A 20,007-nucleotide genomic window follows, 5' to 3' on the forward strand; every position below is an offset into this window, starting at 1 on the left:
CTTGCTTCCAATACCAATAATGCTTGATTTCTGCAAATAATTGAATACTAGGTCATAAAAATGGGAAAGCCATAAAATCTCGTACAGCTTGGAGTATCTTCTGGATAAGCGATCCGTACAACAGCAGCCAAAGCTCCCAGCTGGACGGAAGCCTCGCCCATCCTCAGGATAACATTTTGTCCGTTCTCCACTCAAGCAATGCACTAGCTTGTTCCCCCATCGAGAACTGGACACTGGTCAGCAAGAATTCCGGGTCTCGATTCATCAGTGATGTGCCGTCTTAGGGTGCCGTCTTAGTCGGGATGGAGCGGAACAGCTTCATCATACTAGCAAGCCTCACGACCCAGGTCTTGACAGGTTCGGCGACGAGCTTAGCGTGCCGGAACATCTCGAAGAATGATTCGCAGGCTTGTTCGAGCCAGATGGGAGGATCGTAGCCGAGGAGCTGCGCGCCCGCGACCGTGCATGCCACAAGTTTGGGGATCAGGACGAGAGCGACGAGTAGCATCTGCATGGTGGTCCATCTCGACTTTTGGTGGAGAGCCTCGGCCAGCTTCTGGTCTCTCCGGGTTGTGGGCTTGTCTTCGAAGCAAGGCGAGATCGGAGGCGGGTTGATGATGTGATCTTGCGGCGGCTCTGTAGTCTCCACTGGCTCCGGCTCATCAAGATCGGGCGTCATGTGGTGTAGTATGTGATGTCTCAGCCATTCCGGGTCGCTGGAGAAGGCAACCTCGCATATGGTGCAGGTCTTCCTGGCTTGGTAGACGTATCCGCAGCCGGGGTGGTGGTACGAGGCCGAGGACCAGGCGGCGCTGTCGAAGACCTCCATGGCGCCAGCTCGTGGGATCAGTGACCGGCAGGCGACGCACTGGGCGAGCTCCGAGTCGCGGCTCGGCAAGTAAAAGCCACCGACGGCGAGCGCGTAGCGGACCGATGGATGCAGGCCCCATCCGTGAGTGCCATTCGAGAAGCTGTTGTAGCGAGCCCTCAAGGACATGCGCAGGTTAGTGTTTGACTCCATGATGATGGTACGATCGCGGCCTGTCTTGTTCGATTAGGTGGATGGAGTTGTTTGGATGATGGATGAGGTGGTATTGAGACACAGGATTTGCAGAATGTTGGGACTATATAGGATCTGCAAAGGAAGCAATCCTCTGAACAGAGTGTATATCAGCAGTGAATGGTGGCTATGAGTAGTGAGTACATTGATGATTCCTGAGAGTGTCCCTGGGAGGTGCGAGGTGAAGCTATGAAGTACTGATCTAACATAGAATACCGCTAGCATCCGTGACACCTGTGCCAGCTAGTTCATCGAGAGACCTCACCACATACCATTGTAGGTAGCAATGAACTATTTAAGCACTGCTCTCTAACATCCTTTGTGGAGAAATGTAACTTTTCTCAGAGCCTCAGCATCATATTCACTGAGTTTGACGAATCTTCCACCAAAGACATACAACTGTCAACAAAGCCAAATCCCGTCTCGATTCACAATGGCGACCGTACGCGTCACAGAGGCAGAGAAGAACGATGAAGATTCACTCTTCTTTCAAGAAGAGCAGCGCATCATGAGCATGACTCTCCAGGGTTGGCATCATGAGACCCTCTCTGCCGCCGCGGTAGGCTCTTCTGGCTTCTTCATGCTTGAAGATAAACTGCACGTCAAGTGCCCCTTCTGCAAGCTGGTGGCTGTCCCACATGATAAAAGCTTCGACCCGCACACATACCACATAGAGAAGCGTCCAAACTGTCGCTATGTCAAGGGTTGGCTGAAGAAAAAACACTGAGCACCTCATAGTTAGGCGCAGCAGCAGACGAATCAGCAGTGCGCTGAGGGTAGCATCCGATAATTAGAGCAGCGGCAGCGGCAGCAGCGGCAACAAGAAAATTAGCTGTTGAGCGGCCTTGAGATGGGTCGTATGTGGGAGGGTTTTCCTTTTCGTTCGGAAGTACTAGTGCGGATTATGCGGTTTTGGGAGGGGAGGGGAAAGTGCCAGTTCCAAGGTGTTGATGGTTGGACCTCATAGTTCAAACTGACTATTTTTTGGGATGTTTTCTTGGGCGTTTGGAATCGTTTCGATGCGTGTCATGGATGTGCGTATCACGGAAGAGCCCTAATAGCTACTTTCGATAGTACTATGAGTATCAAATATGAATCGCTGAGTCTCACACCGCTTTGAAGTCGTGTCGTCCATCCTCACTGCATGATACAACCACCTACGAGCTTTCAACACCGAGATCTCGTGTCTATAAAATGTTCGGTGTCCCGGGTGAGGTTCAGCATTCTTGCAAAACAGCATCCAGTCAACAGATCCCGAAGACTACAGCTTTTTCATTTTCAAAAAAAGCAATACTCAATCAAGGACGTCTCCGACATAGAAGTCAATAAACCATAGCCAGAGGCCATCTCGACAACCATGCCTTCAAACATGAAAGATGAGGGCAGCCGCCTGTGGACGCTGAATACTCGTGGCTGGAATCACGTGCACCCCTCGGCAGAGCAGGTTGCGTATGCCGGCTTTTACTTCCCGGACAACACCCAGACCCTGCGATGCCCGTATTGCAGTGTGGTCATCTGCCGCAACGATTACTCGGAGGGATTTGACCCTGTCAAGCTTCACCACTGGAAGAGCGAAGACTGCCGTCACATCATTGCGGTTAGGAATTACCAGGAAGCAGAGGCTGCCAAGGTTAAAGCCAGGGCTAAGTCCAAGGACAAGAAAAACAAGGCTTAGGTGATGAGGAGGAGAATCGGAGGCGCAGAGGAAGGAGGAGAAGCGGGAAGGGTTGGGAATTGGAGGAGAGCAGACAAGTCACAGTTGTGTCTATGAAGGGATGGGTCGGCAAAATGAAGGGGGATAGTTGAACCTTGAGCTATGAAAGCCTAGGGTATTTGGAATTTACATTTTTGGACGCATCTTGAGAGCTGGTACGATCCAACGTGTTGCTGACGATGAGTAGACATCTTCCCAGGCAAAGGAAGTGAGGTTCCATGAAAATCGAACTGCTGGAACAGGTTGTGCCGAAGGTTAGCTCCAGGAATTGCAAGCCAAGTATGCCAAGGACATCGTCTTGGCTCAGGATATGTTCGTCGATGAAGCTTGACTGTGTGCGACTTCGAGGAAGATATCTCCACACCAGTTCAGAAGCTGACTGTCGCTGCAATCCCACTTCCGAGGGGTTACAATAGTCACTAAGCACCTGATGGAGAGATATTTCGTGACAAGGCACCTAGGGAAAGCCTGTGGGATTCGTCCTCAAAGCTGTTGTGCCAAGCCTCACGCCAATCACGTCTTACGTCGTGTGTGGGCGAAGCAGGCCCACCAAGACTGAAACGGTTACCTCAGCCGCCGGCTTTGTTTCAACGACACCTCGGACCATCTCGTAAGCATCGCCGACAAAAACATGACAGAGAAGGCTTCTACACGCCTCGAATAGCAATATTTGGTGCTTTCAATCGTCCTGTCCTCTCATCAGTGCCCCTGCATTACGACACTCGGCCATGTCCAAACAAGACCAGCCTTTACCGCCGCCGCCGCCCGGCGACGACCCCCCACCATACCAGCCGTCATCCTCCACCTCAGCCGCGCCGCCATCGCACCAGGATGCTGGCAGCACCAACGACCCGGATGAGCTCGTCCAGCCCATCGTCCTCGGCATCGCAGGCCGCTCCATCCTCGCCGAGCAGCCCGGCGCAGCGCCGGGCTCGGCCCCGCCCACCGCCATGTATTCCCTGTCCCGCGCGCTCGCGGACCTAGGCGACTACGACCAGTCTGTCGCGCTCGAGCGGCTAGACTACAAGGTCCGGACCGCGGCCGACGGGACCCCGCGCGTCGCGCCGCCGCGGGGCAAGCATGTGTACGACCTGTGCCACCCGCCGCCCGTCACGGCTCCCCGTTTCGCGTACGAGCTCCGGTCGCAGTCGCGGCAGACGCTCGGCAGCCTGGGCATGGTGCGCACGAGCCTCGCGCACGTGAAAGAGCACCACCTCAAGTCCGGGTGGAGGGCCGTCCGGAAGGACAACGGCTTCGCCGAGTTTGACGTCGTGCGCAAGGACCGCAGACGGCTCGAGTGGCGGGACTCGTTCGGCACGGTCGTCGCGATCGAGGAGGAGGACGAGGAGGTGCCGCTCGGGGACATCGGGCCGAGCGGTACGGGAGCCAAGGTCGGCGAGAACGTGGGACGGCTGAGGATGGTGATGATGGTGCCGCTGCCGCGCAGGTTACTGGATGCGCTGGTCGGCGTGTGGTGCGTGCGGGCGTGGCAGGAGGGCGTGGAGAGGGCGTACAAGCCGCAAGGCTTTAGTGGATGTTAGTATCACCATCCCAGTTGTTGATTATGCCGAGACTTACTGACGCTGGTTCCAAGTCAAACGCATCCTGAAGACGAGGACAAAAGAGTTTCCTAGGTATTTCTGAGGGTGAGGTGGAGGAGGGCCGGGTTGTGGCAGGGGTCGATTGTGACACAGGCAAAAAAAGAAGACAAACTGCTACCCCTGGAGGGGAGCAAACATCATCATTGCAGAGCACTTGATTGAGGCAGGATTCGAACCTGCGATCTTCGCTGTGTGAAAGCGACGCGTTGAACCACTACGCTACTCAACCTGTATGATCTACAACGTGCTATTGTTGGTGTTGGGGCCGGCAGCACTGGTTTGCAGCTTGGACATGTGATGTCTGCTGCTCTTTAGAAGTGGACCAAGCTCACAAGTGCCAAAGTGCTCTTTGAATGAGTGCCCAGTTACCAACTTCCCATTCTTTCCACATTGCCATCTATTAAATCCCCATGGACAGCTTGTGCTAGGCTAGACAATCACCCTCGCCGCCAGCCAACAATCCCTTACCTTGTGTAGGACCAGGACTTCGCCTGAACTAGCTCTCCTTCATCACATCGTGGACCCTTTCCTCCCCAGACCCTTTTCACGATTATTATCGCGCTTCATTCACAGCTCAGATCAACTCCACCAGTACGTCACAGTCACGATACTTCACAGCGTGTGGCCTCCTCATTGCTCATCATCGACGGCCACCCATCGACACCTTTCGTCCTGCAAGGTCGATTCCATCGGAGTAACGCCGACCTTACGACTCCAGTATCAGTGTCAATATTCATCAAGTCAAGCAGCCGGGAATTCGGAAATCCTCATTGTTCAAGAAACTGGGCGAGACTAGGCAGATTCGTTGCATATCGCTGACGAAAGAATGGCTTTTCCTTCACAAGCGGCCATATTGGAGAGCGTTCTCGGCAAGCGTTCTCGGGAAGAGGCCACGAACTATCAGCGGTTCCCACACAGACGCAGGTTCAGCCACAGCAGAGAGTACATGAGAGAATCTTGGCCAAACAAGAGCCGCTATGATACGGTAGCGAAACGCCTGGCAAGCTTCAAAGAATCGAGTGCTTTTTATTTAGCGCACTACGGTTCGGCAAGGGTATTTATCCTGGCCGCCTGTGGACTCGCGTATTTCGGCTCAAACGACGAAGTGGGCTGCCCTTGCTGCCTGCGCAAAGTTACCTTCGCTCAGACTGCAGAATTGCTCGAGTCCAAGGATTGGGACGCGACGAAGTTTCACGAGAGTCAATGCAGTCTCTTCAAACAAATCAAGAGATCCTGCCGTATGTGTCAAGTCGATGGGTATTCCAGAGACCAATGGACAAAGCATTTATGGCGCGCACATTTGCTCCCAAGTCTGCCCCCTACGTGGGACCAACCGGAAACGGCCAACGAGGCAGCACCCAATGTCAAACCCATGACATTGGTACAGCCCAAGACAGTGGTGTCCGTGGAGCCTTCACTGAAGATCATCATCAAGGTACCCAAGTCGACCAAACCGATGACCTTGACCCAATCATCGACTGTGATCTCCCTGCAGCCTTCACCGGAGATCTCTGACAAGCTGATCAGCCCATCCACGTTGGTGCGACCCACGACTGTGGTCTCCGTGGAGCCAACCTCAAGGCTCTCGAGCAAGGTCACCGTAGTGGTTTCCTACCATCCTACGCGCAAGGCGATCTCGATTGCTTCTGTGGACGAGATCGATTCGGCGGGTATCATCCGGCAGATGACAGCGGCGCAGATAATGGAACTGGTGTCGACTATGATCCCCAGCCGACGGAGCATGGCTCATTTGACAGAACAAGAGAGCACCTCTTCGCCCATCGAGAACAACATCACGGCCCTGATGGACCGATCCGAGTACGATGTTCTGCGGGCCAACGTGCGTGTGATGCGGCAGGTCCTGGGACTTGTTCACAGCGAGAGCGAGGCTTCCGCTGGACGGTCCGAATAAGGCGGGAGGATTGGGGACACGAGTCACATCGAAGAGAGCAGGCAATGATTTGGAAGTTCTTTGGTGGCGATGATTCATTTCGTAGGTATTTTGTTGTTGCGGCTGCCTTTCTGACCATTCAAAGAGCTCATCCACTGGGACAATCGCTGGCAATGAAGGAAAGGGGAGCTAAAGAATTGCAAGGCATGGAATTATACAAATGACCACAGTTCATCTAATCAACTTGACTCAACAATGATGGGATCTCAATGTGACTGCTGTTGAAGAAGCGCATACCAGACTAGATCCCCTCAACAAACGATAACAACGTGCGATACTCGTGCGCCTCCATGCAAGCCACAATGCTGACGTAAACAGGCTCTGGCGCTCCTTGCTGTATCTCATTGACGATGATGTTCATTACGCCATTGGCCGTGAGCCGATCGTGATCGTCCCGAGGGATGGTATTGCTGGTCTCCACGACACACATGCAACCCGGTTCTTCCTCCGCGTCAAAGACAGCAGCGATGACCACTTCCTCGGCGCCGCAAGGATTGTATTGTACGATCGGAGGTGACTTGTCGCGAGCGTGCCCCCTGCCCTCCTCGTTCTCAAAGCCTGGAAAGTGTGCTCGCAGGTGATGCAGGCGCCAATCCACACGGGAAGAAGTCCCGATACCACAGACTTCACAGCTGCAGCTGCTCCGTTTTCGAGGGCACCTTGCCCAATGGAATTGGAAGTAATTCCTCCGGCTGGGGTTCGGATCGGCGAGGGAGCGCTGTCTCGGCTCTTTACCGCAGCACGGGCATTTGATCACGTTGGGCGCGCCGGTTCCTTCGAAGCCGTGGATTGCGAGGAAGTACCGGGTGACTGGGGGGATCGGCATGCCTTCATGCTCTTCAGGGAGGGATCTGTATCTCTCTCGAATAGTCTCAAGTGCCCTGCTATCGGATAGATTTGAATTGGCAAGGTCATGGTCCTTCGTAGTCTCCGTAGTGGCGGGGAGCGCGTCCTTCTCAACAGATTCCATGGTGAGGTTGACAGCGTTCGATGAACTTTATGTGGTTAAATCAGAAGAGAAAGTGTTGTTGAAATGACTGGAGGACTGAATCGAAGACCTGAGGCCAGGAGATTCTGGCTGTCTTTTGGAATGTTGACCAACACGTCGCGGTCTCGATGGACATCTTTGAGGAAAGCAATAACATCCTCAACCCAACTCGTGCGGCAGCCCCAGCCCACAGTCGTGACCAGAGAGAGGTACCTGCTCAATTTGTCCGTCATTGGGCTGGTGGCCATGGACCACAAATGACCCGTGAATGCTCCTGCCTACCTAGGTAATTTCTCTCAGTTCCCGCTGTTGCGCACAGACATGGAAGCTCATACTGATGAAGCTTACCTACATACATAGCATCAAAAGACTTTGCCATTCCAGGATGATCGCCTCACATATAACAAGTTGTTCGGATCAGATCTATTGTCTCTGAAGAAATCATCGAGGAAAGCGCCAACCCTCCACAAGCTTCTAACCCGTTGAGCGAGCGCTCCCTTTCAACGTAAAGCCTAGTCGCCCATAGAAAATCAAGGGATATCAAGATTACTGGTCCAACCGTCACGCACGCAAGATGCAGCAGATCTACGAGGTCTTTGCAGAGATGAACTTCAAGATCTCCTTGGCTGCCTTGGTCCTGCCGAGCCCACCACGTACACATATGGCGGCCACTTCCCTGGCCCTGGCTCGCATCTGCGCCGCCTTGGGGCCAAGGACCACATCGATCAGCGCCGGACCGACCTCGACGGCCGCACACTTGGGCGCTGAAGTAGGGTTGCCCCAGCAGCCCACTCCGAGTAGCTCTGCACGGCGGGGAGCCTCGTAGGTGTCGGACCAGACGGGGAGGATTACCTGAGGGACACCGGCACTTGGGGCACCATCAGCTAACTGCATTCAGGACGGTGAGGGTCGCAGGTTACCGGAGACTTACCATAGGGCCTCATACCACGAGCTAGCCCCTCCGTGATTCACCGAGCAGACCACATGGCCCGATTCGAGGATCGCGCTGGGTTCTGCCTCGAGCCAGTCTGCGATCCGGACCCGGTACTCGTCAACCTCGCGCTGCAGTATTGAGTACAGCTTCGATCCTTCCTTTGCGCTATAGTCACCCTCTTTCTTCAGCTTCCACAGAATCTGCAGCGGCGAGCCATCAGATGGCGTCACCCTGTCCAGCAGCATGCGCAGCGCTTTGGCCATCTCCACGGCCTCGTCCTCGGCATACCTCCTCAGAGTGCCCATGTTGATGTACACGGTGCGGCCCCGCGCCAGCCACTTCTCCAGCACCGGGTCCGTCTCTCCTATCGCGGGGCCGGGCCGCACGATCGGACCGCACGGCCGGAGGAAGTCGGGCACGACCGCCATGGGGAAGTCCAGCTCCTGCCGGCAGCCGAGGATGACGGGCACCTGCGGCACCTGCAGCACACCGCCCTCCTTCATGGTCGTGATCTTGAAGCCCAGCTCCTCCTGGACCTCCTTGGCGACTCTGGCGGCGCGGGGGTCCGTGATGAGGGCGATGAAGAAGGCGAGGCCGCAGTAGATGTTGAGCGGGATCTGGTACCAGGGCACAGGGAAGCGGAAGCCGGTGCCCATGGTGGGATACTTCCACAGCGCCTGGCCGCGGGGCTGGGAGCCGACGGAGAGCTCCTTGACGGTGTTGGGCATGAACAGGACGTAGTCGAGCTTCTCGCGCTCGCAGAGCGTCCACCCGGGCGCGAAGCAGGGGTCCAGCACCGTGAAGTCGGGCCGGACCTCCTTGAGGATGGCCTCCAGCTGGCGGTAGATTGCGACAAAGTCGGCGGCGTCCCAGGGTATGAAGATGCCGCTCGTGGCCCTGGCCGTGGCGGCGATGGTGAAGGGGTTGAGGCCGCCGAGCCGGTTGGACATGACGTCCCAGAAGCGCGGGTTGCGCGCCACGAGCACCTGCGACAGACTCCGGCCCTCTAGCTGGTGGAAGACGGGAGGCCGTGCGTGCGGCGCGGCCTTGGCGGCGTAGTCGACGGCGCTGTGGTAGACCTTGGCGATGTTGGCGAATGAGACGACGTGGATCTCGAGCTGCGGGTCGAGCTGCATGAGCTCGTGGATGGCGGCGAGGAAGATGTTTGCGGCTCCCAACTCGGAGTTGGTCAGCAGCAGGAGCCGGCGCGGCCTGTCCATCTTGGCCATGGACTCTTGGTCAGACGCTTTTCGTCACTAAATGGCTTGTTTGTGTGCGAGAAAGAGAGAGGAGAGACGGCTGGTATTCGAGGTGGTGCATGCTTGCCAGGGCCAGAAAGGGGCAGCACTAGCAACCATTTAAAAGACCCAGCTGGAGCATGGGAGAGACATACGTACGTGGGGGGTTGCCAGAAAAAAATAGCGCGGGCGCGGGTCTGTCGATCAAGCCACGGTCAAGATTATAGCTGCTCTAGGCATCTACAAGTAGTTACTCAGCTAACTCCTTCGTCTTTCCAACCGAATTAAGTGCTGATATCAGCACCAGGCATACGGTGTAGCGGGATCTTCGGTCATCGGCAGCGCTGGGTAGCATTGGGGTCCACTGCTCGCATCCCAGGGGTTTCAGTATTGGCTGGGCGACATGAGTGAGGCGTTCGGAGAACACCATCAGATTCGCTGGTGGGCGGCCAATGACAAAGGTGCGATATGTCTCGCTCATCGGTCGAGTGTCGACATGGGTGCAAGTAATGGCCAGAGTAGGTAGGTGCCAGGCTAGTGCACTCGACCAATCCATTGCATTCCCAGGCATAATTGAAGTTTCCAGCTATGCAGTAATCAAAAATCGCGAGGCATTGCGCATCCAGCGGAAACCAAGAAAGTCCCATCCCAATTCTGTAGGAGCGCAGGCAAACACAAACATGCTTGAGACAGACATTCGTTGGAGGAAGGCTCTCTCGAGACACGATAGGGATGCTCAGGGAGGCGCCGGCCCGGGCCAGAAATTGCCAGCTGCTGGCTGAGACGACTTCTAGACTTGAGCTCTGACGATATGGAAATTTCTTGGACAGAATGGTTCCCGTATGTTTTTCCAAGAGCTTCCGTCTCACGGGCTGTCTCCTTCCCTAAAACCGAAACTGGGGAGTTCAATAAATTGGTCAGTCGAAACTTGGCAAGATACCTCCTGGCGGTATACCATCAATGTTTGCCTCGCATATCTATTTCGTTTTCTTCTAGACCTGCTTTGGTTTGAATCACTGCTTCCCGAGACAAACCATGTCTCTCCCCGCCTTGATATCTGTATTATCCACTCTACTGGAAGCAATAATCCAAGTCCTTCTCGCTCGCTCCTTCCAGCTGAGGTTCTCGGCTTCAGCTCATCAGCGGACCGCTCTGAGCTCAAATCGGGCTCAATTGAAACTACAATCCCATTGATATTTCTGCCCTTCTTCCTCTTATCGAGCTGGGCGTGGCCTAGTTCACTTCCCGTACTTCATATCGCATCCACTTACCACTGCGTCAACTTGGGAGCATCGCCATGGCCTTATCTCCTCCTGAAGACTCAGACCGATCGGCGAAGTGGAGAGGATCGGAGACCTCTGCACCGCCAGAGAAGAAAACCAGACAGGAAGTGGCACCATCTCCTTCCCTGCAGGAGCGTTACGACAGCTTCGCGACCTGTCCCGCGCCAGGAAACCCCAGGTACCGGTACGCCCTGGCGGCCAATGGGTACATATTTCTCCCATCCTCGAATGAGATCAGTTGTTTCTCTTGCGGGTATGTTCTGGATAATATCTCCTGGCGGGAGATTGCCTCTTCACTGTCTTGGGACTCCGAACATCACCATTGGGTCCCCTGTGGCTTCTTCTCCACCAGGTTGCACTGCGAGAGCTGCGGCATCACCGAGACGAACGGTGCGAGTTGGAGAGGACATCACATCTTGAAGCATGCCCCGAGCCCACCCGAACAGCAGTCTTCCAAGGACATGCAATCGCATACCGCAATCAACGCCGACACGGAGCTTGTCATTATTATTACCTTCGACAGCTCCGAGAAGAAAATCGGTCTCACCTCGGCTGGGCTAGTCGCAACGACCCGGGAGCTGCCCAGGTGTACCGCTGAGACGGTCTTTCGTCAGATTCCTCAGCTCCGAGAGGCACAAAGGCATATTACCCCTGCTCCCGGCCAGGCCTCAAATTTGCTCACCTGCACGGCCTCCATCACGGTCAAGATGGCGTGGACGGAGTACGAGATTTTGGGTCGGCGCGTCGACGTGATGAACAGCATGATGAGCTAGTTGCGGTTTTCCACCTGAACAGTATCGCGTTGAGGGCGAGATGAGGAGTCCCTTCACTATGTTGCATTCTAATAGAGCTTGGCAGGTCTGGTGGACGGTGGACGGTGGATGGTGAATTGCACATGCGATCCGAGACCGGGCTGGCCATCGTGAGTCACTTCTAACTGTACTTGTAGTGTTTTTGATATGTCATTTCCAATCCAAGGGCACGGGATTTGCACGGTTTTGCCGTTTTCTTATTTTCTTTTCTCTTTTCGATTCTGGTTTCTTTGCATCACAATAAGCATTCGCCTGAGAAGAGGGGAATAATACAGACATCGCATACACTCCCTGCTCCGTGACTTCAGTGGAAAGGTGTGTAGACTACGGGGGGGGTGCGTTTAGATGCGTGTTTGAAAGAAGATTGTTCGACAATTTGAGCAAGGTCAAGTGTTTAGATTTCCTCCGTAACCCCCATTCTGAAGAAGTCGTCGCATCATTTCTTCCAAAGCCATGCACCACCCCAGAATCAAACACATCCAAAAACAAGGGCTCCAAATTAGCTCTGCCACCCATAGCGACCGGTAGAGACTGGGCTTTTCGTCTTATTGGTTTGGTTTGGTCTACCTGGCCTACTACAGCCTCACCTCCGTTTAAGACCCAACTCAGATTCAGGCCAGGTCTGCACTGACCCGAGCCACAGTCGCGGCCTCTGAGGAAGTGCTCTCCAGATTCTATTCACCTCCCCAATCTCCACGCGTGCCACAACCCAGCCCAAGATGCCGCCACGCAAGGTCATCCCCGCCAAGCGTCCCGCTTCAGACGACGCATCGTCGGTCGGTACGCCCCCACGCCTGGCGAACGCAAGAAAGCATCCAGATATGCCCAAAGGCGCGCCACCCTGCCCGGACCTCTCCAAGTCCTTCACTAAGCGTTTCGAGACCTTCCTGTGTCCCGAATGCCCCGTCGGCGCCGAGGCCGCCTACATGTTCGCGGCCTGCGGGTTCTGCTGGAAGGACAGCGGCGAGCCCGTCGAGTGCTCGAGTTGCGCGAAGCCACCCCTCTCCGGCCTGAGCAAGCCCGCTACCTTATTCGACTTCTGGCCTGATCACGCGGCCGGCTGCCCGTTCAAATCCGATTTCTGGCAGTGCCAGACGTGCAAGAAGGAGTTCGACCACCCCGGAGAGTTGGAGAAGCACCACGACCACGACCACCGGATTCCGCTCCTGCTCCACTCGCTTGCTGGATTCAAGAGAGACGCCATGGTGGCGAGGGAGATTTCTGGTCCTCATTCTGCCAGCACCGAGATCACTGTCGGCGAAGCTGGCCCCTCGGGCTGTGCAACGGGTGACAGGCATACCCGCGTCACAGTCAACTACGACCCGACTCGGAAGCGCATTCTGCTCTGGAAATGCGGTAGATGGGACACGGAGGCTGAGGATGACAGGGTCTATTCGGCCGCAGAGGTCCTGGCCCAACTCCCCCATCTGGGACATCGGTATCCCGAGCTGGACCAGACGACTTGGCATGTGGGCAAGGTATCTCTTGCTTTTGTCTCCAGGATGCTGGATGAGGAAGTTGAGAAGGTGCTCCATGACATTCGTAGTCTGAATGCCATGCTGTCAACGGGATGAGGGTGGTGTGGTGCAGGCTTTGTCGATGAGCCAAGTACTAGTAGCGGTTCAGATGGGGCTACCTAGATCATGAGGAATCGGGTATTGCGGATTGCGGATTGCAGATTGCAGACAAAAATTGCGATTTTGAGAAGCGGCGCATAATTACATGGCAGGGCATCGAAATACATTGCTGGAAGTGGATGGCTTTACGGATGAAAGAGGTTCAAGATTTCAATGCTAGTCTATTATGCCAAAAAAAGGATCCAAAGAAAAAGCCGTTGAAGGCAAAGGTATCTATCACCTCCTCTCCTACTCCCCCTCCCGCGGCTGCGCCGGCACCGGCGCTTGGCCCGGAGCCACCGTCCTCGGCGGCCGGATCACTACGAATCCTGTCTCCTCGCCGCCTCCCTTGGCCGGCTTCGCAGTCCACTCCTTCCACAGCTCCGACACCTTCCGCCTTATGTTCGGCGATGACGACGACGACGACGACGATGCCGGCTCCGACGCTGAAGATGCAGGTTCCTCCGGCTCGCGCAGCCGCTGCTCCTCCTCGTCGCCCTCGCCCTGCTTGGCCCGCCCGTAGTACATATCCACCTCACGCACAGAGTAGTCCACGCTCGCGTTGGCAACGCGCACGGCCTCGACCCAGTGCACGGCGTCCGCCGCGTCCGCCGAGCTGGCCTCGCTCGAGGAGGACAGCGAGCTGCCGCCGACGCCCTCGTACTGCGCGGACAGCGCCGGGTTCTCCGGGATAGAGGGAGAGACCGCGAAGACCTGCGAGCCGAGGAGTTCGGCCGAGGAGATGCGGGACCGGGGCCGGCGGTAGTACCGGCTCGTATCCTCGTAGACGGGGCTCTCGGTGCTGTTGCTCTGGCTGGGCGAGGAGGAAGCGCTCGGGAAGCGCCCGTGGTGCGACGGGGATGGCGTGGGCTGCATCGTGGCTAGGTAAGGCACGGTGGGGAGAACCAGATTGCTGGCGTTGGAAGGGCGCTGGCGCAGCCTGCGAAGGCCGTAGATCTGGACGAGACAGAGTTAGCAGTCGATTCAGAGTAGGGAATGATGGGGCTTTTGCTCACCTGGGGCTCCTCCCGACGGGGTTCGGAAAAGTCGGATGCGGAACCGCTCAGGGCTAGTGCAGCGACACGGGCGATCTGGAACAGAGACGGGCAAAGAAAACCAAACAAAAGGATGCTGGCATGCAGTGCGAGGATGACGTAGCCAAATATGCACTTGAGCTCGAGACCAGCGACTCCGGGAAGGAAGAGAACCGACAACAGGGTGACGAGCAGGCGCGCCACGGTAGTCAGACCGCTGATGGTGAGGAGAGCGGCCGGGGTACGAAGCAGGGTGATCAGAGCGAGCTGGACGATCTCGCAGGTGAGAAGAAACACCAGCTGAGGAAGGCCGGCAAGCTGCAGGCCACCAATGGCAGCGCCGCGCGCGAACAGCAGGCCGAACATTGCGATGCTAAGGACATCCTGCGAGCGGGACATGGAGGCCAGGGTCAGGCTGTCCTTGGAGCTGTCGAGGATAAGGTAGCCCATATCGCGAGGGGTAGACCGGCTGGCAGCCCACATGTAGCACGCGACCAATACAAAGAGGACGACGGAACAGATGGTCGTGTGGTAGTAGGGAAGAACCCGAGCGTGGTCAAGCTGGTATGCCGTCCATGCCACGAGCGGGAGGAGGAAGTAGCTGACCAGTGCTCTGAAAGCCGTCCAAGCAGTGTGCTGGATACCGCTGAGGGCTTGGGCGGCTTGGGCCTCAGCAGTCGGCGGGGGTGCGAACCAGTCTCGGGTCTGGTCGAGGCGCTTTCCGACCTGAACGATCACGACGAGGATTACGAAGACCATGGCTGTGTAGGTGATGACATTTGTCCACGTCTCCATGGTGACCGGGGCCCCAATGACCTGGGTCATGAGCTCCATGCCGTAGGTGCCGGTCAATGTGCCGTTGACCTCGTAGATACCATCCTTGATCCCATAGTAGGGCGAGGTATGAGCGGCCGGGCCGGTGGAGGTCATCAACGTGGACCAGCTGCTGTGGCTGACCACGGGCTGAAAGAATCCGGGGTAGTTGATGCTCAGAACACCCGAGAAGAAGATGAATTGGATGTAGGAAAGGCAGTCGGCAACGTGCGTGAGGTGCGAGCGGCTGGCCTCGCGGAAGAACGGTCCGGCTTGGTCTATCTCAAACCCAGAGCTCGATGGCAGTTGCGAAAGCGATGTCAGGCCAGCCGCTATGATCACCAGGGCCAGAACGCAGGCCGGAACCCACCGAGCAACGGCAGTGACGCCGGACCCGATCTCAGGTGTCAGTGGTGCCTCGAGGCAGGCGAAAGGTATGCGGTCGTCGCCCTGAAGGCGGACTTTCAGCTCAAAGGTCTCGACAGGATGCATGCGGTCGACAGAATACTGAATGTTGTATCCGACAAGCACGCCCTGCCGGGCCGCGAAGTACACCTCTGGATCGCAGGTCACATTGGCCGCTTCGGTCTCGTAGACGGCCGTACCGGAGGCAGAGGCCACGGTGAGCCGTGAGAGGGCCGACGCAGGCGCATCATCGCAGGTGCGCACTCCCGGGAAGCGCCCCCAGACTTGCAGGTCGATCTCCGTCGCATCATTCCACTGGCGCAGCTCGGCGCGCAGAGATTCGGGCACGAAGTGCGTCTGGTTGGCGAGTCTCGGCATTGGGATCGCGTCGATGCAGTCCTGAAACTGCACGTAGGCGGCGAGCGCTGGCTGCAGGCAGGCCGACAGTGCGCCGGCTATCGCGAGCCATCTGCTGCATGTCGACCGGAAAGATGTCGTTGACGACATGGCGCCGGCTTGTTCCAGTGCGGTCTTTCTCTCTCTGCTGTTGCGTCGGTTGGATTGTCGCAGGGGTAAGGATAGAGGGCACCAGCGACGGTCAATTGAACAAGATCCCGGCCTCGGCTCTGCGGCCTTTGCGTCTTCAACCCCGGATTGGCGACGACAGCGATTGAATTGAACAAAGGAGAGGCATTCTTGGGAGTCGCACCCTCATCTGAAGATCTCGAGATCTCAACCTTGGAAACTCGTGCATGACGATTCATGTGGAGTCCAGGGGTCCTAGGGTGAAAATTCAGCGCCGTTTTGGTGGGTCCTAGCAGGTCCCAGGGCATGCCGGGTACCGTTTTTAGCAAGGCTAACAGGGCCGGGTTCCTCACTAGCGCTGTATTTGGGAGCCCGCCGCCCGTGTCGCGGGTCCGGTACAGAAGCCATACGTCAAATTCTTCCCAATGTCTCGGGAAGCCCTTGAAAAATTGAAATGGTAGTGTCACCAACGCCATGCCGAAGATAAAGAGGATCGGGTATTTGAGCTTGCCACTTTGTACATAGAAGTGAGGGTGTTTCGCATACCTGGAAATTGGCTGATGGAACATGAATTTGATCTGGTGAACAAGAACATTCTTGAATGTGGATGACGAGGCAGAGCCGCTGATCTCTCAATCGATGGCATTCTGAACTTCCTAATCAGGCCAAGAGCGCCTTTGACTTTGCGGCTATAAGCAAGTTCTCTGAACATGTTCCGCGTAAACCTCCCCGGGGTTGTGCTGTGAGGGATTCTTCGATCATAACTGTCCCAAGTCCGTACCACACTGTATCTCGTACGTGTGATCCTTGGCTGGGCTAATGCAACGCTCTCCTATCTATAGGTGGATCGCGACGATTCTGGATGACACAACGGGTGCGATTGAGGTGTTCCTCAGTGCTACGGTGGGAGCCCCTATTGGCATGTTGATGAATCAGCTTCCATCGTGGAAACTTGAGTCTATTCCACTCTCTTGATTGAACTTGTCTATCTGTCTAGAAATTCCCACTTGTAGAACTTCGTCCTTTCTTCTCTTTCTCAGTAGTCTCTCCCGTTCTTACAATGAAGTTGAAGTTAATGTGATATACAGAGTCTCCACGTATTGCCTTCATTGACATCCCTCAATGTCCAGTGGGGTGCTCCTCGGTATGCTCGGTGTGCTCGCCATATACCTCCTCCCCGAGAGTGACACGAGGGCCCTTGTAGTTCTTCCTCCCGTCGACAATCCACTGGATGGTAGAGATGGTCAGGATAATGGCAAACGCGACGACGCAGTAGTTCATCGACGTGCCATCGACAGGCAGGGCAGGGGGGAACAAAAACAAAACGCTCGTGACAATGGTGTAGACAAGGCCGATGATGTTGCACGTCCACCCGAGCCAGTTGGGCAGCTTGAAGGCGCGCTCCGGCAGCCGGCTTCGCGCAGACCAGAGGTTCAGCGCCACGGGGATGCCGTAGCTGAGGCCCAGGGCCGTGACCGAGGAGGCGATGATGGCGTTGAAAGCGACGGTGGAGCCGAGGTAGATGCACCCGAAGATGACCACCACCAGCGAGTTCAAGTACAGGGCGTTCAGGGGCACCTCGAGCTTCGGGTGCACCTTCCACCACACCCTCGAGGCGGGCAGGCCGCCGTCGCGCGCAAAGGCAAAGACCATGCGCGACGAGGTGGTCATGACGGCGGTGCCCGCGAAGACGAGGCACAGCAGCGGGAACATGAGCAGGCACACGGCGCCGACCCTGCTCTTGGTCGCGAGATAGAATATCTCAAGGATAGGCCCGTTGGACGAGCTGATGATGGTCTGGGCGTTGGCGGTGCCGCCCGAGACGAAGAGCACGACGACGAGGAAGAGGATGCCCGTGGTGATGCCGACGTACTGGCAGTACAGCATGATCTTGGGGCCCTCGACCGCCGCGTTGGGGATCTCCTCGATCATGTGGGCCACGGCGTCGAAGCCGGTCAGCCCGAGCCCGCCCTGCAGGAGGGCGAGCAGCCAGGCGATGCCGTCGGGCCAGCCGGTGGTGTTGATGAAGGTGGCAAAGACATACTCGCCCGTCGCGTAGTTGGGCGCCGCGCAGGCGAGGAGGGTGATGGAGATGATGAAGAAGCCCGAGATGCTCCACGCCAGGGCGAAGCCGTTGAACCGCGGCAAGATCGAGTGGAGGAAGGTGTTAACGATGAAGGCGAAGGCGGTGATGCCTAGGTAGATGAGGAACTGATGCCATCTCTGAAACTCGTAGTTCTCGTTGTAGAGGTTGATGATGTTGATGACCAAGGTGCTAGACAAGGAGCTGTTGGTCGCGACCAGGGCCACCCAGCCGGACATGTTGATCCATCCCGTCACCCACGATAGTCCTACCCGAAGGGGCTCGGGAGCGATGACGGCGACCCAGTGGTATTGGCCTCCTGCAGTGGGGTAGGCGGAGAGGAACTCAGCGAGACTGGCCGCGAGGGAAAGGTTGCAGATGCCGGCCGTGACCAGACCCCAAATGATGCCAACGGGACCGCCGGAGGGCAGAGCCAGAGACAACGAGGCAGAGAGCGCACCCCACGAGTTCAGGATGGCGAAGGCAAGTCCGAGCATGGTCCACCGGCTGAACCGACGCTTGAAGGACTGCGAGTGGCCCATCTGCGCCAGCTGGATATCGTCGAGGGTCTCTTCGTGTTCCTTCATCTTGACAAAATTGGATGTAGGAGAAGCTGGTCTCAACGGAATAAGGGTGATGATGCAGGAAGAGCGTATCCCTTCCACGAGGAAGGCCAGCTCCGGGTTTTATGCCCGCCCGCCCGTTCCATCGGATTGCTGTCCATGTCAGCCACGGCTTCTTTGGTGCGAGATCGGCAGCACCGCAGGAGGTGTAAGCACAACACCCGCCAACCAGGTCTTATCAGCATGCGGAGCCCATCCTTGTCTGGGGAAACTGGGGATGTCTCTCTAGGCTTCTTCAAGATAAGCTTGTTTGCTACTGCCGCAACCCCTCTCGCAACCTGGCACGCCGTGCTCCTGGTATGCATTTCCGGCTGGACCTGCTGGATCAGGAAATGAGCCCGGTGAATCCTTGTGGGGCCAAGGTCTCGATGGAGTTAGAGATAGGACTATCTCCCTGCGAAAGCATGTCTTGCCCAGAGTCTAAAAGTCCCTCTCTCCATCAGTTCTAGACTTCCGATACCATCAGCCGCGGCATGGATCAATTGTGGAGGTGTGATCTAGTCAGATTGTTAGCATTATCTGTGACATCGTGATAGGTGCCCTTTTACGTGACAACAGCGCTCACGAAAAATCCACATCGGATGGGCCCTCGTACCACTGATAAAGCTGTGGCTTGCCAAGCTGAGCCTTGCGAGAGAAACAGCAAATAGTCAAGTGTCAAAGCTATCTCGGGAACAAAAGGGGTGAATGGGTATCTGCTGATGAGAACCAGCGTGTTCTATCACCTATCTCCGGGATTCAATGTTCTTTGGGGATCTGGAATACCTGGCTTTCAGAAACTCTACGCTGTTGATCTGGCACCAAGCTCCATGCTATTCATTTCATCATACAGTCTTTCCTCGGTTTGATTTCATCCCCACGGCCCTCCCTGGATGACTCATCTTCGCAAGGAGGATGTAGACAATTCAGCGGGATCAGGATTCCCGCAAAATGAGGACACTGTTGAAAGTCGTACCAAAAGCTGCAAGCACTCCCGTCCGATATCTCCTCTGCTACCAGTGACCTGGCTCTTCTTGTTTGTGACCGCAGGAGCTTCCCTAATACACAAAAGTGATGACAGCGATCAGGATATTGCGATGTTTTCATCCTAGCCACTCCGTCGCCTTCCTGCACAACAGCAATAGAACGCGTCCACACAGCACAAGAAGATCAAAAGCGCCCTGGTTTTCAAGCCCGGTCAGCGCACGGTAGACCACGCATGCAAGCATTTCGAAGGACGATGTGACTCACGATGCCACCCACATCAACAAAACGCCCGCAAAAATCACCTGCTCGGGAGCATACCTCCTGATGCACTCCTCGAACGTACATTCGGGCCCAGGACCCT

General features: G+C 56.2%; 10 protein-coding genes across 10 annotated transcripts; 6 read left to right on the forward strand and 4 right to left on the reverse strand.

Annotated features, from left to right (window-relative positions):
• Positions 1-280: 280 nt before the first annotated feature.
• E0L32_009958 (uncharacterized protein) lies at positions 281-1,021 on the reverse strand (the record flags this gene model as incomplete). The annotated part of the gene is made up of 1 exon (XM_031144977.1): positions 281-1,021. The coding sequence occupies one exon, from the start codon at positions 1,019-1,021 to the stop codon at positions 281-283; it is 741 nt and encodes a 246-aa protein (XP_030990330.1).
• Positions 1,022-1,493: 472 nt separating this feature from the next.
• Positions 1,494-1,787, forward strand: E0L32_009959 (uncharacterized protein; the record flags this gene model as incomplete). Its single annotated transcript, XM_031144978.1, has 1 exon — positions 1,494-1,787. One exon carries the CDS (start codon positions 1,494-1,496, stop codon positions 1,785-1,787), a length of 294 nt encoding a protein of 97 aa, XP_030990331.1.
• A 630-nt stretch (positions 1,788-2,417) lies between these two features.
• On the forward strand, positions 2,418-2,735 carry E0L32_009960 (uncharacterized protein; the record flags this gene model as incomplete). The annotated part of the gene is made up of 1 exon (XM_031144979.1): positions 2,418-2,735. One exon carries the CDS (start codon positions 2,418-2,420, stop codon positions 2,733-2,735), a length of 318 nt encoding a protein of 105 aa, XP_030990332.1.
• A 767-nt stretch (positions 2,736-3,502) lies between these two features.
• E0L32_009961 (uncharacterized protein) lies at positions 3,503-4,315 on the forward strand (the record flags this gene model as incomplete). The annotated part of the gene is made up of 1 exon (XM_031144980.1): positions 3,503-4,315. One exon carries the CDS (start codon positions 3,503-3,505, stop codon positions 4,313-4,315), a length of 813 nt encoding a protein of 270 aa, XP_030990333.1.
• An 886-nt stretch (positions 4,316-5,201) lies between these two features.
• On the forward strand, positions 5,202-6,287 carry E0L32_009962 (uncharacterized protein; the record flags this gene model as incomplete). The annotated part of the gene is made up of 1 exon (XM_031144981.1): positions 5,202-6,287. One exon carries the CDS (start codon positions 5,202-5,204, stop codon positions 6,285-6,287), a length of 1,086 nt encoding a protein of 361 aa, XP_030990334.1.
• A 280-nt stretch (positions 6,288-6,567) lies between these two features.
• E0L32_009963 (uncharacterized protein) lies at positions 6,568-9,468 on the reverse strand (the record flags this gene model as incomplete). Its single annotated transcript, XM_031144982.1, has 3 exons — positions 6,568-7,321; positions 7,904-8,182; positions 8,246-9,468. 3 exons carry the CDS (start codon positions 9,466-9,468, stop codon positions 6,568-6,570), a joined length of 2,256 nt encoding a protein of 751 aa, XP_030990335.1.
• Positions 9,469-10,783: 1,315 nt separating this feature from the next.
• Positions 10,784-11,542, forward strand: E0L32_009964 (uncharacterized protein; the record flags this gene model as incomplete). The annotated part of the gene is made up of 1 exon (XM_031144983.1): positions 10,784-11,542. One exon carries the CDS (start codon positions 10,784-10,786, stop codon positions 11,540-11,542), a length of 759 nt encoding a protein of 252 aa, XP_030990336.1.
• A 758-nt stretch (positions 11,543-12,300) lies between these two features.
• Positions 12,301-13,155, forward strand: E0L32_009965 (uncharacterized protein; the record flags this gene model as incomplete). The annotated part of the gene is made up of 1 exon (XM_031144985.1): positions 12,301-13,155. One exon carries the CDS (start codon positions 12,301-12,303, stop codon positions 13,153-13,155), a length of 855 nt encoding a protein of 284 aa, XP_030990337.1.
• A 291-nt stretch (positions 13,156-13,446) lies between these two features.
• On the reverse strand, positions 13,447-15,956 carry E0L32_009966 (uncharacterized protein; the record flags this gene model as incomplete). Its single annotated transcript, XM_031144986.1, has 2 exons — positions 13,447-14,154; positions 14,214-15,956. 2 exons carry the CDS (start codon positions 15,954-15,956, stop codon positions 13,447-13,449), a joined length of 2,451 nt encoding a protein of 816 aa, XP_030990338.1.
• A 1,137-nt stretch (positions 15,957-17,093) lies between these two features.
• E0L32_009967 (uncharacterized protein) lies at positions 17,094-18,644 on the reverse strand (the record flags this gene model as incomplete). The annotated part of the gene is made up of 1 exon (XM_031144987.1): positions 17,094-18,644. The coding sequence occupies one exon, from the start codon at positions 18,642-18,644 to the stop codon at positions 17,094-17,096; it is 1,551 nt and encodes a 516-aa protein (XP_030990339.1).
• Positions 18,645-20,007: the final 1,363 nt, after the last annotated feature.

This window comes from Thyridium curvatum (genome assembly GCF_004353045.1).
Source record: "Thyridium curvatum strain D216 chromosome Unknown NODE_76_length_201104_cov_79.467521, whole genome shotgun sequence".
NCBI lineage: Eukaryota > Fungi > Ascomycota > Sordariomycetes > Thyridiales > Thyridiaceae > Thyridium > Thyridium curvatum.